The sequence below is a fragment of the Physella acuta genome, unplaced genomic scaffold, assembly GCF_028476545.2.
Source record: "Physella acuta isolate Inbredline_101_S28 unplaced genomic scaffold, ASM2847654v3 ptg000886l, whole genome shotgun sequence".
Classification (NCBI taxonomy): Eukaryota; Metazoa; Mollusca; class Gastropoda; family Physidae; genus Physella; species Physella acuta.
Genome location: NW_026732403.1, coordinates 13,323 through 29,317, shown reverse-complemented (window position 1 = coordinate 29,317; position 15,995 = coordinate 13,323). Strand labels below are relative to the sequence as shown.

At 36.7% G+C, this 15,995-nt stretch overlaps 1 protein-coding gene across 1 annotated transcript; it reads right to left on the bottom strand.

The window, feature by feature from the left end:
- Positions 1-8,765: 8,765 nt before the first annotated feature.
- Positions 8,766-12,291, bottom strand: LOC131952667 (putative ferric-chelate reductase 1). Its single transcript, XM_059315428.1, has 6 exons — positions 12,184-12,291; positions 11,664-11,779; positions 11,148-11,237; positions 10,852-11,004; positions 10,248-10,410; positions 8,766-9,638 (listed from the first exon to the last, which is right to left on the bottom strand). Exons 1-6 carry the CDS (start codon positions 12,269-12,271, stop codon positions 9,490-9,492), a joined length of 759 nt encoding a protein of 252 aa, XP_059171411.1. The 5' UTR covers positions 12,272-12,291; the 3' UTR covers positions 8,766-9,489.
- Positions 12,292-15,995: the final 3,704 nt, after the last annotated feature.

Here is a 15,995-nt window from a genome sequence, read left to right as displayed (position 1 = left end):
AAAAAAAAGAAAAAAAATATATATCGTCGTGTGTAGGCCGTAGGCTGTCAAATAAATATGCTGATGCTTTTCTTAAAAAAAATGTTATCTGAAAACCAACACAGACTAAATTTAGGCAGCAATTTCGCTTTAAAATAAACAAGGGGTCGTTGACCTTTTGAGACGGAAAAGCCAAAAGTTACAATTCACAAAATTTACAAATTTAAGTTTTTTTAAAGAGCCATTAACATTTTTATTTCAATATTATGATCTTTAATTAGGATTTGGTGTATATATATATATATATATATGAATGTGTGTGTGTGTCTGTTTGTCTTTTATGCATTACTAACACCTTCCATCCGACGCCATGAAACTTTAAGAAGTTGTTGAGAATACTCCTGGGGAGGTTTCTGCTGGAGAAAAAAAGTCAAATTCGCAAAGGCGGCGCCCCGGGAGGGTGCGATTTTTCTCTATTTAAAAAGTCGGATGCAGTGCGACATCGTTCATCCGATTGCCATGAAACTTTGGAGATTAGATGAGAATGTTCTCGAGAACATTTTAAAAATAAAATAAAATAACAATATTTGTGCATGAAGCTGAAGAGCCACATCTTGACATCAAATGAGCCGCATGCGGCTCGTGAGCCGCAGGTTGCCGACCCATGAACTAAACTAAAATAACAACATTAAAAAATTTGAAAAAGTTGGATTACACTCTTCTATGGAAATATATAACTCATAAGTTTAAGCTAGGCTGATATGTCATTGCTCCATGGATCAACAAACTCTTCTCATTGTGTTTACCCTGGTACATACAGCTTACAACATTGAGGCCCAGATAAAGATATCAGATAACTTACAACATTCACGCCCATACAAAGGCATCAGATCTTACAGTATTCATGCCCAGATAAAGGTTTCAGATAACTTACAATATTCCGATCTAGATAAGGCATTAGATAACTTACAATACTCAGGCCCAGATAAAGCATTATATACAACATTCAGGCCCAGATAAAGGCATCAGATACAATACTCAGGCCCAGATAAAGCCATCAGACGGGAACGAATGTACAGACTACACAAATGTGCCTCCAGGTCTGATGAACACTTTGTTCCATCTGAGTGCGCAGGTCGAAGCTAGCGAGCCGCTGAAACTGATTGATTCAGTGCGCAGGTCGAAGCTAGACGGCTACATCAGAGGCCAGGATAAATGTTCTTGTCTTGTATGACACATTCGGGGCGTCGCTGTCTGAGGAACTTATCGGTTATCGATACCAAACCGGATATAATTAATTCAAGCGATGCGTCCTTAGTTTCGTATCTTAACCTATTTAAACTGGCCAATCAAACTGAACAAGGTAGGCCTTGCAACTAAAGTTTTTGTGGTAAAAACCGTCTTTAATTCGTCCGTCCTTTGGCTACTTTTTAGTATACTACTTTTAGCCCATTTCGTAGTTTAATCGCGTCTTTTTTTATATACATCTAAGAGAGAAAAAATCTCGGTGTAATTATCGTTTACCCTGAAAAAGGAATAGACGTGGGAGGGGGGGGGGGGGGGGGCAGTAAGATGGATGAAGTGACCCGCAGACTCGGACAGAGTTGCCAAATTGGCATTTCATTGCCTGTTGAGACATTGATCCGCTGGACGAATGAAAATATAAGAGATCAATCTCGGTGGACAAGGGCTTTCGTCCAGTTGTAGCCTACACTGGGCTAATATAAGGCGTGTTTGCTTTACATCGCAGCTAATGCTGGAGTATATTTGGTCAACATTCTTCTTGAGCTGTGGTGAGATTTGCTCGATACGTGTAAAAATTGCAAGTCGTTTTCGGGGTAATTTGTTCTAACGTTGTCATAATATTGAAGATCAGATAGCGAGAGGTGTTATTTTTTTATTATGTTATGTAGTGAATCTGTAATAACATGATCTTTAATTTGGTTTAAAAGTGTCTTAACGCTTGAACATATCACAGATACATAGATTTGAATTGCACACCGATTTTGACAAGGCACGGCGCAAGGATATCGTTGAGTGTGTCGATATATGTGGTAGGTTATGTTCCCTGTAAACTGTGTGATTGGACCTCGGCGCAGTAGGTATGAATCTTCCGCGCAGTCATTCTGTAAAATACGAATATCCTTGTATAAGACTTTTAGAACACCGCGCACACAAAATACACGTAGCACGCGACCTTTTTTTTTCCTGGGAGGGAATGTTGGTGGTGTGATGGCATATATTTGGCCTCATGGTTAATGTGGCTATCTTGTCTATGTGGCTATATGTCCTAAGTGTCCTGACAGGTCATACAGCTCTATAGTACTCGTGTCCTGATGGTCCTCGTCGATGTTTTAGTATGCCCATGTGACCTTACTGCCCATGTGACCTTACTGCCCATGTGACCTTACTGTCCATGTGACCTTACTGCCCATGTGACCTTACTGCCCATGTGACCTTACTGCCCATGTGACCTTACTGCCCATGTGACCTTACTGCCATGTGACCTTACTGCCATGTGACCTTACTGCCCATGTGACCTTACTGCCCATGTGACCTTACTGTCCATGTGACCTTATATCCCATGTGTTCTTCCTGCCCATGTGACCTTACTGATCATGTGACCTTACTGACCATGTGACCTTACTGCCCATGTGACCTTACTGCCCATGTGACCTTACTGCCCATGTGACCTTACTGCTCATGTGACCTTACTGTCCATGTGACGTTACTGCCCATGTGACCTTACTGCCCATGTGACCTTACTGCAAATATGACCTTACTGCCCATGTGACCTTACTGTTCATGTGACCTTACTGCCCATGTGACCTTACTGCCCATGTGACCTTACTGCCCATGTGACTTAGCTGCCCATGTTGTCAGATGAAAACTGTAACATGACAGTCACTGCCTGTCTAGTGGTCTGCAGGTCCATGTTGCCTGACTGTCTACGTGACCTGACCTGTTTTTTTAAAAAAAGCCAAAACAAAACAAGTAGACGTTTACTTAAACCTATAACCACTTAAGTATTTTAGAAGCTGATCTGAAACCAGTAAGTACTAGTCAACAAATGCTATTAACTTAGAATTTTTTTTTTAAATTTTGTACATCTACTTTACTTTCCATTAGCGTATCGGCGCGCTACTGTCTTAAGCTAATTTATATTCTAGAAACATTTTGTAATGAAACCCCTAGCTTGTCACTAAATCAGGTTAAATACAGTTTCGAAATTTAAAAAAAAAAAATTTTTATCGTCGAGTAAGCATTTTTTGTCTTATTCAGAAGGATTTAGATCACTAGTAGACCAAGACTCAGACAAGATTATACGTTGCTGTACTCTTGTACAGGATCAAGTTTTTTATACTTTAATCTCGTTTCGCGGCTTTTTAAACGTGCTTGTTTTGAGTTAGCTTATGAAGAGTCCATGATGCACACTAATGATTGAAGCCCTCGGGGAAAATCCTTATTACAGGCTAGGACGCGCCGAACTTTTTCAGATTTATACGGGCGGGAAATGAAGCTCGCTCGCAACTACTGCGGAGTTGTGTGTTTTTTTTAACGGAAGTGTTCTTGTTATTTCCGTCTGGAAGCAAAGCATGTGACTAGAGTCAACCAATTAGAATTGTTTTTAAAGTTTAGAATTTCTTAAAGTATTTTCGTTCTTTATTTAGGCATTCCAGTTGAGTACTTTTACATGAGGTTCATTATAAGTGTTGACAATTCATAAGGAATTCATATATATATATATATATATATATATATATCGTGCGGCGTCAATTCGGCCAATGACGAAACGGCCCCGTCAAAACGACCCCGACAAAACGACCCCGTCAAAACGACCCCGTCAAATCGGCCCCGTCAAAAGGGCCAGCGACATATGGACCCCGTCATATAGGCTCCCGACAAATAGGCTCCCGTCATTTAGGCTACCGACAAATAGGCTCCCGTTATATAGGCTCCCGACAAAAGGGCTCCAGTCAATAAGGCTCCTGACAAATAGGCTCCCGTCATTTTGGCTCCCGACATATAGTCTCCCGTCATTTAGTTTTTTCCACAAAACGGCCCCCGTCATTACGACTCCCGACAAATAGGCTCCCGCCATTTAGTTTCTCCACAAAACGGCCCCCGTCATTACGACTCCCGACAAATAGGCTAGCGTCATTTTGGCTCCCGACAAAAAGGCTCCTGTCAATTTGGCTCCAGACAAAAGGACCACTGACACAGTGGCGTAGCTGCCGTAAAGCTAGCGTAAGCAAGGCATGGGGGCCCAAGGCACATAGGGGCCCTTTTCCCTCATAAAAAATTAAAACTTTTACAATGGAATTTTAATATTTGTTACATTTAAATGATTTTAAAAAAGAAAAAGGTTAAAAGTTCCAAAAAGCCCCCCCCCCCCCACCGTTTCGGCAGTGGGATTCAGTGTTTGTGGGTCAAACAGAGCCCAATCGTTATAATAACACTACAGGCGATATCACTTTGTCGTGCAAGACATTGAGAGAATCAGCCTATAAATAAACTTTTTAGCAGTAGTAGGCAAGCATAATAATATAGTATAAATACAAAATCAGGACATATAAAATACAAAATGTTGCCTTCAGAATATTTATATATTAAAAAATATCCATCGTAAGTAGAAGTTGATATCTTCGTTTAACTCCTCTGTAGCCTAACGCAGAGGCGTAGCGAAGGCGAGGCGGGGGGTGCGGACCGCAACGGGTGACACCATTTAGGGGGGGTGACACCAAAGGCAAAAAATTGTAAAATTTATAGAATGAAATGCCATTTTCCAGATCCATTAGTTAAAGTTAAATAGTCTTCTAAGTACAAATCGAAAATTATATCAAGAGGGGGGGGGGGGGGTGTGACACCACGACGTAAACGTAAACTATAAAGAAAACAATGCTACATCCAACTGTATTATAAACAGACTGTAGATAAACATCGTTACTATTAAGTCAGCAGTGATTAAAGCTTAAACACGTACGTGTACCAGTATGTGGCATATATATAAATTTTAGGCCTATGTAGGCCGACACACACACACACACATATATATATATATATATATATATATATATATATATATATATATATATATATGCTTTGTTTCCTGGGAGGGGGTGACAATACGAAGTGCCGCACCGGGTGAGACCCGACCTAGCGACGCCACTGGCCTAACGGCTGACGAAGGGGCCCACTGATAATTTTTGCATAGGTGCCCAAAAATCCTAGCTACGCCACTGCACTGACAATACCGTTTCTGTAGAGACTAAGTCTCCCGGCAAAGCGGTCTCATTGAATATGACATCTGCCAGTGGGACCCCTTCATCAATATTCTTTAGAGTTAGCTTATCCAACACTCTTATGTAATACAACGTATGCATCTCTTGTTCGGCAGGCCTTATTTTTATATTAGTTTATCTATTATAAAATATAGTATGTTTTAATTTAAAGGTCATCTATCTATGACATCCATAATTGAGTCGGTTATAGGCTGTTCCAACTCATTGTGTGGGGAGAAGGGTCCACGCTGTACCTTCCTAACTGCAATATGCTTGTACAGGGGCGTAGCGAGGGGGGGGGGGCGGGGGTGCGGACCGCACCGGGTGACACCATTTAGGGGGGTGACACCAAGGCAAAAAATAGCAAAATATATAGAGAAAAAGTTGAGGGGGTGGGGGTGCAAATCGAAAGTTTGGGGGGGGGGGGTGCAAATCGAAAACTTGAAAGTTTGTCCCCGGGAAGGGTCGCAACGCCTCTGGGGGGGGGGGGGTGACACCATTAAGTGCCGCACCGGGTGACACCCGACCTCGCTACGCCACTGTGTGTTATCAAAAACAAAAATGCTGTTATGTTAACATCATGTATATCATACATTTACACTTCTGTGCTCGCTTTTAAGCAACAGATCTTTTCTGTTGTAAATTAAACATTATCAAAACTTTAGAATTGGTGGAATTTAGCTGTTAAGGGCTCAATTTGTTTGTGAATTAATGTTGGTTCATGAAAAAATAATTTCATTCGGGCATTAAAAAGAGGTTATGGTGGTATTGGAGGTAGGACACAATGGTTACTTTTATGCCAATAGTGGTCATATCATTCATTTTTCTGGAGCCAATATGTCGGGAGTCATTTTGTCAAAAGCCAATATGTCGGAAGCCCAATTGCCGGGAGCCAATATGTCGGGAGCCCATTTGTCGGTAGCCAAAATGTCGTGAGCCCATTTGCCGGGAGCCCATTTGTCTTGAGCCCTTATGTCGGGAGCCAATATGACGGGAGCCGCTTTGTCGGGAGCCAATATGTCCTGAGCCTATTTGTCAGGGGTTAATATGTCGGGAGTCCATTTGTCGGGAGCCTAAATATCGGGAGCCCATTTGTCGGGAGCCTATATGTCGCAAGTCAATATGACGGGAGCCCATTTGACGGGAGCCAATAAGTCGGGGCCCTTTTGACGGGGCTATTTTGACGGGGTCGGTTTGTCGGGAGTCGATTTGACGGGGTCGTATTAACGGGGCCGTTTTGACGGGGCCGATTTGTCCCGGGCCGTTTTGACAGGGCACCTATATATATATATATATATATATATATATATATATATATATATATATATATATATATATATATATATATATACACACACATATATATATACACACACATATATATATACACACACATATATATATACCGATATATATTAATATTAACTACAATTTAAATCTTTAGCTTCTTAAGCTATGGGCAAAATTACAGCCAAGGAAACTATTCAATGGAAAGGCTAATTAGTCTGTAGATGTAAAAACAATAAATGAAGCAATAAATAAAATAAAAAGTTAATGACTACACATACAGATTTCTCTCAGCAGTATAAATATCCCATTCATTAGGATATTGATAAAGGCACGCTAATCTACTGGGAGAGATAACCCATCGGTTTAATCAACAGCCAATCTGGCATCCCTGTCCTGCCATCTCTGTCCTGGCCAGGCTGTCCTTTGTTTTGTAATGAGACCCACAGGATACCCCATGTTTTGACGAGGTTAATTGCATGCTTGTTGTTGTGTTGCCAGCGGACCAATATGAAATTCAGACCAAAGTAATATTCTCGACCGAAGTTATGTTCTCGATCAAAGTAAAATTTCGATCAAAGTAAAATTCGATTAATGTGAAATTTTGACCAATATATTGAGCTTTGGCCAAAGTAATATTCTTGACCAAAATAAGATTTTAAACAAATGGAAATCTCAACAAATGTGAAATTTCAACCAATTTCAATCAAAGTTTAATTTTCGACCAATGTAAAATTTCTACCAATTTGATTTTTTTTCTCAAGAACGCTAATACACGCTAATTTCATCTATCATTTTGTTGAAGTCTGTATTTAATTTACATACAAGAAAATAGAAAACCAGGGGCGAGAATTCAACTCTTATTGATTACACCAGGCAGTCATAAAATTATTGTGTTTGGTATTCATTGGGGTGCGTGTGTTTGTGTGTGTGTGTTCGTGTGTGTGTGTGTGAGTGAGGGTGGATGGGGTTTTGGCATGGTAGAATTTCACATCTGCATGAATGCCTTTATTAAAAATGAATACAAAAAGGAATCCGAAAATGCGAAATATTGGAACAATGACAAATTAAGTATCAGATCTTTTTTATTGGGAAAAAAATTCAATCATTTAAAGGTAACAATATACAAAATAATCATCAGTAACATTGCAATTAATTTAATAATTAGATATCAATTGTAATTTACACAAGCAGACGAAACAAAGTTGGACATGTTAAAGAAACTAACGTAGTTTCTGGTGTTTCCATAAGAAAAAGCTTTGACAACAAGCATCGTCACATACACACATACACACAGACCATATAGTCTTAACATAAGGTATTGTCACACACACATACACACACACACACACACGCGCGCACACACCCGCGCACACATGCACACTTACAGACACAGACACACACACACACAATGGTCATGTATTTCATTTTAAGTCCCTAACTCTTTAATCATGACTGACACACTTTAAGTCTTATAAATAGTCATAAGTCACTTACACTTTATATCTTACAAATAGTCATACGACACTTATACTTTATGTCTGACTAACAGTCTTACATTTTTTAGTTTGATGTATACTCACGTTTCATTCACACTTCTTACAATAATTTAGAAATAATGATTATGTAGAATAGGGTTAACCAGTATATTTAATTTAGATAGTTACAAACACAGTGATTTGATCACTCGATGTTATACAGATATTGAATAAAAGCACAAACACAAAAAATTCAATAAAATTATTAAAATAATTTAAAATAAATATCAATGATATTTTTTTTTTAATTCACATGATTTCTAAGTTTAATTTTTTATTAATCAAACATAAATCGACAAAATGTTCTATTATAAAACTAATATTATAACATTTTAAAAGTATTTAAAAGTATTTTATCATAAGACAAATCAATTGAAATAAACGAATAGTTATTGGACGAATGCTAATTTCTGCTAAGACTATAATATAAATATAAGCACAAAAAAAATGGTTCTCGTTTTTCTCCGGGGGGGGGGGGGGAGCACTTGATATTTTCGAAGGGGGGGGGGGGGGGGTGGCAACATTTTCCTCGGAGGGGGGGGTGCGGACTCTGGTAAAAAGTATATGTTTTCTATATAAATTCCATTTCTTTCGGGGGGGGGGGGGGGGGGGGCGGTTGACTTTCTTCGGGTCCGGGGGGGGGGGGGGGTGAGAAACACGGTTTGTGAGATAAGGCATACCTGAGCTCTCATTTTAGGGTGTGGTAGGGATTTAGTTTCTGCTTGCTTTATTCATGTTATAAATAGATTTTTTTTAATATTCACAAAAACAACTATGTAAATATCGTGTCTTAACTTTACAAATGATTGAAAAAAAAATGTAAATATAAATAGAGAGAAATAATATAAGATTTAAAACAAGTAATAAAGTGTTCATTAGAATACTGTCAGGGATAAAAATAAATATTGTTATGTACCTAAGTTTTAAACATATAGGAGTTACTTTAGATTATTAGATAATTTTAATACCTGCAGTAAAGGGACACAAACGAAACATGAATATATCGTGAGCATAAAATTGATTGCATCCCTTGAAAATCTGCGCTATCTATCTTTCTAGTAAAATTGACAGGGGATGTCAATTAGCCAAATCCTTCTTATTGTTGAATTATAAAGCTTTTCAACACAAAACACTGTATGGAATTTTTCCATTATGCATAAGTTGTAATTATTAACACGCATAAGTTGACAATATATTAATAAAAATGTTTTAAAAGATTCAACAAATACTTCTTATCTAATCAATTATAAAGAATTTTATATCTAGATGTTAAATATCATAGAATTATCTTTAAAGTTTCATGTCTTTGTTGTTAATCAACATTGAGCTGTGTTGATTGTAGAATGTTAGTAAATAAGAAAATTATAAGACAATGAAAACGTGTTCAAGTTCTTGTACTTTAGTTAGTAGATGAGGAAGGCGACCATCCCTGCTATAGTCAGTGTAGCAAGAAATATGATGTAGGCAACCATCAAGATTGTCAGGATGTTGGATGTTTTGTTGGCTTTATCCTTGTCATCCTCTGATGATGTATCATCTTTTGCAGCTTTAACTGTAGGCGCAAAGTCAGATATTTTTCAAACAAGTTTTTATAGTAATATACATAATGTTATATATATATATATATATATATAAATAGACATTAAATGTTTAATTTATTTTTTAGAAAATATTCTGTTTTTTTTTTATTTGTATTGCCTTCTAAACAAGATGTCTACATCAAGTCTTCTTTGATAATTATTATTGTTGAAAATTATAAAACAATAGCTAATTTATTTTTTATAAAAAAAAGCTCTTTCATCATATATTTAACCTATGTTGTCTTATAAAAATAACAAATAGTTAAAGTTTAAGCTTGGAGTGTAAAGTAAAACTCCCCTTTCAAACCCGATGGTCTATAGGGCAAGCAAAGTAGAGTTTACATAGTTTTTATGCCCAGCTGCCTTTACTTTTCCCTAACACGAGTTAGGTACACATAAGAGCTGGGTGGACTCAGAGACTACTGACTTGAACCTGGATTCAAACTCGAGGCTTACAGGTTAGCAGTCTAGCGGCTCTACCACTAGACCACTCCATCCCAAAAGCTTGAAGTAACCCCCACCAACTTCTGTGTGAGCATTTTTAGAAATCTTTGTTCAGGCTTGTTCTAGAATCTTCTTACCTCTCCAGCTCAAGATCTCATAAGCCACATGCCAGACAATTTGTCCTGCTAACCAAATACCCAGGACAGTAAAGCCAAAAGATTTCATTTCCTCTAGGTTGTGCTCCATCCCAAATCCCAGAAACATTGTCACGCTGGAATCAGAGTTAATGCAACTTTTAAACTACAATTTGAAGACTATTTTTACTCTGGTTATCTATTATTTTTATTCAAAACTACTATCATCACAAAGTAAATTAATCATTAAATAGAACTCTAACTGACATTAATCCTAATAGATTAACCTAGTTAAAAATAAATGACAACATGTTTAAGATTTCTTTCATTTACTTTACAAATAACATACTTTAAATAACAACATAAACCAAAATAGTTTTTTTTTTTTTAAACTAATTTAGTAATGAATGAAGAGATTCTTTGATAGTTTTGATTTACCTTTTTATAAAATTATTTTAATAAAAAAATGATTTTACACTTATTTTTTTTTAAAATATAACATTTAACAAATGATATATTTTTAACTAAAATCATTATATTTGAGAACAACTTAGTTTAAGCTTAAGCAAGTGAACAAATATTTATATGTTTCTGTATGTATACCTGCCAATACATGACACAACTGGCCCAAAATACGATGGCCCCAGTTGAAGTAAACTCTCCATTTGTTATCAGGATTTGGCCGCAACATCCCAGCAATGAGTTGTACGGACACTAGGCCGACAATTACCAGGCCGATGTAAGCGTGGACACCTGCTCCCTGGTTTCATAGGTACAAAACTAATGAACTCATACAATGTTCAAAATAAACTATTAATTGTATGCCAGAATTGTAAATATTAGGATATAGACTACATGTTTAAATTAAATTATGTATGAAATATAAACATACACATAACATACTTCTCTGATTTCAGCACCATATAGTGCAAACATGATAATAAATCCTACATATGTGAGCAAAGCCACTAGAATTGCTAGAGCTCTATGAACCTAAGAAAGGAAAAAAATATACTGCCTTTTTCAAATTATAATTTATTAGATATTATAGATAATTATTATCTAAAAGTTAACGTATAATGTTTATCCAAATGATAGCTAGTGTGATAATATTTTTTTAAATTTAATGTTATATATTTTTTTTATTGTACACAACCAAAAAGGGTTGTTATCTTTTCAATTTAAAACCAGTTTCAAAATAAATTTTCATTTAAAAAATTGAACATCTAAACATATATTATTTATATCATGCAAATTATATTATTTCATTATTTTAAACTGAAGATTATATAATGTATATACCAACACATATTTTGTATATTACTTTAAGATTAGTTTTTAAATGTTCAATGCTATCTTTTAAAATTGATATTCTTTAATTGACCTTGTAATGTTAAAAGTTTGATTAACTTAGTCTACCTGAAACCAAACTTTGGTGCTGAAGAGTTTTTTCTTGGGCAGCCAATCCCTGTAGTGTCTGGAGACCACAGTGACCACACCAGTGAGAAACATCCAGGCAATCATCATCACTGATACTGTCAAATTTAGCATACAATTTTAATTTACTGATTTTAATAATCAACTAAAAAAAAATGTCTCATGATGTCTGAAGAGTTTTAATAAGGCTAGTTCACTATTTGAAATCACTTTTGTGGTTAAAGATTAAGATTTATTTATTGTTTGAGTTAGGTTAGATTCATAATTACATTTAAAGTAATGTTTTCAAATTAGCAAAAAAAAATAATGAGAAGGGTAAATTAACAAGTAGGTTATCCCTAATAAAAAAAACCTCAAAATTTTATGTTTTAGTCAATTATAATTACATGAAGAACCAACTAATTGTATCATCTAATTTTCATGAGATTTTTGTCAGAAAAATAAGTAAATATATATTTACCTACTTGCTAGTCAAAGGGAAGTAACAATGATAAAAACTTACCATGGGCATGAACAATTGCGTGATAGGCGGATCCTCGGAAAATGCTTTTATCTTTCAGGCTAATTTTGTCGAATGATACTGGCGGCATGATCTTGTGTTTGAGGAGGATGGACGAGGCTGAAGAAGTAACATTTTTAATGTCAGTAGAACACGAGAATAAGGATTAAACGTCTCATGTAATGGTGATTTAATGAAGATAATCTGAATTTTTTAAATGTCTGTCCCTTTCTAATTTAGGTTAACTTAAAATTACTATGATGTGTAATGCAAGTAAAATGGTTAACTCTAGTTTTTTATTAGACTATAGTCTATAGTCTATAGTATTATTAATACTTTAGGTCTACCAGCTTTAGTTTACTAAACAGTCTCAATATCCACCCCCCCCCCCCCCCCAAAAAAAAAATAATGAAATGTAAAGAAACGTAATTCGAAAACAAATATACTCTACTAGCTTATTCCCATTTTTCAAGAAATAAAGGAAATTTTTTAAAATATATATGAAGAAATATAGGACTTATTTTGTTGGTATATTGAACAATTCATTTCAAAATATTTTCAAACTTTGATAAAAATCACACGCAAGAAAACACCACATTTAAAAGTTCTTACATGACCAAACATTCCCGAATGCAATCTGCAAGTGCCAGGTGCTACTGTGATCAAAATCTAAATTAATTTCCTTGTAATCTTTGGCTCCCTGATCAATCTTGTACATGATGCTTGTCTTTGGTAGAGTAAAGCTGCACTGAATGCGTCCATTTTCGTGTTTTACTTGAGCATTTGTTACGTATTTCTGGGAGAAAGTGTAAACAGATAATAGAACTAGTGTTTAAGGGTCATCCATAAATGACGTCACGCTTTTTTGACGATTTTTACCTCCCCCACCTCCCCTCCGTCACACATCGTCACAAAAAGCCAGACCCCCCCCCTCTAAAATGACGTCACACCTCAGCCTACAACCCCCTTAAAATTGCAATGGAATTATTTTTAAAACATCGATATTTTTCCCAAATCTTGTCTAAACTCTGTCAAAGTAGAGTATTTTAATCAATTCCTATTCTATTAATTAAAACAGTTTTCTAAAACGTGAAATGACGTTTAAAATTCGTTTTCTAACATTGCTTTTTTTAAATGCAAAACTGTGACGTCGCACCATCTGAACCCCACCCCACCCCCCCCTCCCCCTCATCACACACCGTCACAAAATTACGGATTCCCCCTCCCCCTACGAGTGTGACGTCATTTATTGACGACCCCCTTATGCATTGTGCAGGGGAAATCTGTTAGCATGTAAGGAAAAGTAAATTGAAATAAAATTTAGTTTTTTTAAGTGACTATAATCGTTATAAAACAGTAAAGCCAAAACTGTATGCGTGTAGGCTTTTATATAAATCCACATGGGTGTGTTAGTTTGAGTGTTTGTTAAGCACTTTGGCCTTTATACTTAACTAATTAATTTAATAGTTTTAAGAATAATTTAGTAATTATTTTAAAAATTAGTTTACTACTTTATTAACAGTAAACATAATGTTCTACAACGTAGAATATTTTAACTTCAGTATTAAAGACAACAAATACGAAAATCTAATGTTGATTTTAAAAAAAAAACAACAACCATCACTAGGAGTTTCTAATACGGTAATCACAAAGTAATGGTTTAAAATAAAAGAATCTTACTGTAATCTCTCGCTCATTAGCATACTCAGGATTCCATCCATGTTGGACGCTCATGACGCCAGCGTTACCGATACAAGTCACTGTTTCATCACTTCCCTGGTAGAGTCAAGTTAAAAAACAATAAGTTGATTTATTTCTCACAAACTTGATATGCGAATAGTAACCAAGCTTCTAGCTAGTTTATGTAGCTTGGTTTGTTTTATTTCTGAAAGCTACTGCATTTACATTTCATTGGTTATTTTATAAAATAAAATAAATATGACTTTATTAGCAATATTGTTACAAAAGTTTCATGTGCATTTAGTCGACGTCCTTTACAGATGTCCTTTCATTATTATGTGATATGTAAAATGCATGAAACGTACTCACCTCGAGCAGTTAGAGAAACCAATGTACTCACCATGAGCAGTAAGAGCAACCAATGTACTCACCATAAGCAGGTCGTCAGAGAAACCAATGTACTCACCATGAGCAGTTAGAGAAACCAATGTACTCACCATGAGCAGTTAGAGAAACCAATGTACTCACCATGAGCCGTTAGAGAAACCAATGTACTCACCATGAGCAGTTAGAGAAACCAATGTACTCACCATGAGCAGTTAGAGAAACCAATGTACTCACCATGAGCAGTTAGAGAAACAAATGTACTCACCATAAGCAGTTAGAGAAACCAATGTACTCACCATGAGCCGTTAGAGAAACCAATGTACTCACCATGAGCCGTTAGAGAAACCAATGTACTCACCATGAGCCGTTAGAGAAACCAATGTACTCACCATGAGCAGTTAGAGCAACCAATGTACTCACCATAAGCAGTTAGAGAAACCAATGTACTCACCATGAGCAGGTCATCAGAGAAACCAATGTACTCACCATGAGCAGTTAGAGAAACCAATGTACTCACCATGAGCCGTTAGAGAAACCAATGTACTCACCATGAGCCGTTAGAGAAACCAATGTACTCACCATGAGCCGTTAGAGAAACCAATGTACTCACCATGAGCCGTTAGAGAAACCAATGTACTCACCATGAGCCGTTAGAGAAACTAATGTACTCACCATGAGCCGTTAGAGAAACCAATGTACTCACCATGAGCCGTTAGAGAAACTAATGTACTCACCATGAGCCGTTAGAGAAACTAATGTACTCACCATGAGCAGGTCATCAGAGAAACCAATGTACTCACCATGAGCCGTTAGAGAAACCAATGTACTCACCATGAGCCGTTAGAGAAACTAATGTACTCACCATGAGCAGGTCATCAGAGAAACCAATGTACTCACCATGAGCAGTTAGAGAAACCAATGTACTCACCATGAGCAGTTAGAGAAACCAATGTACTCACCATGAGCAGTTAAAGAAACAAATGTACTCACCATGAGCAGGTCGTCAGAGAAACCAATGTACTCACCATGAGCCGTTAGAGAAACCAATGTACTCACCATGAGCAATTAAAAGAAACCAATGTACTCACCATGAGCAATTAAAAGAAACCAATGTACTCACCATGAGCAATTAAAAGAAACCAATGTACTCACCATGAGCAGGTCGTCAGAGAAACCAATGTACTCACCATAAGCAGGTCATCAGAGAAACCAATGTACTCACCATAAGCAGTTAAAGAAACAAATGTACTCACCATGAGCAGGTCGTCAGAGAAACCAATGTACTCACCATGAGCAGGTCATCAGAGAAACCAATGTACTCACCATAAGCAGGTCGTCATAGAAACCAATGTACTCACCATAAGCAGTTAGAGAAACCAATGTACTCACCATAAGCAGGTCGTCATAGAAACCAATGTACTCACCATAAGCAGTTAGAGCAACCAATGTACTCACCATGAGCAGTTAGAGAAACCAATGTACTCACCATAAGCAGGTCGTCATAGAAACCAATGTACTCACCATAAGCAGGTCGTCATAGAAACCAATGTACTCACCATAAGCAGGTCGTCATAGAAACCAATGTACTCACCATAAGCAGGTCGTCATAGAAACCAATGTACTCACCATAAGCAGGTCGTCATAGAAACCAATGTACTCACCATAAGCAGGTCGTCAGAGAAACCAATGTACTCACCATAAGCAGGTCGTCATAGAAACCAATGTACTCACCATAAGCAGTTAGAGAA

Coding starts and splice junctions, on each gene's coding strand:
- LOC131952667 (XM_059315428.1), bottom strand. CDS start 12,271: ATGCCGCCAGTATCATTCGACAAAATTAGCCTGAAAGATAAAAGCATT. Junction 10,411..10,851: donor GCCAGTTGTGTCATGTATTG/GCAGGTATACAT, acceptor TTCAAATTGTAG/TTTAAAAGTTGCATTAACTC. Junction 9,639..10,247: donor TGAGATCTTGAGCTGGAGAG/GTAAGAAGATTC, acceptor TTGCGCCTACAG/TTAAAGCTGCAAAAGATGAT.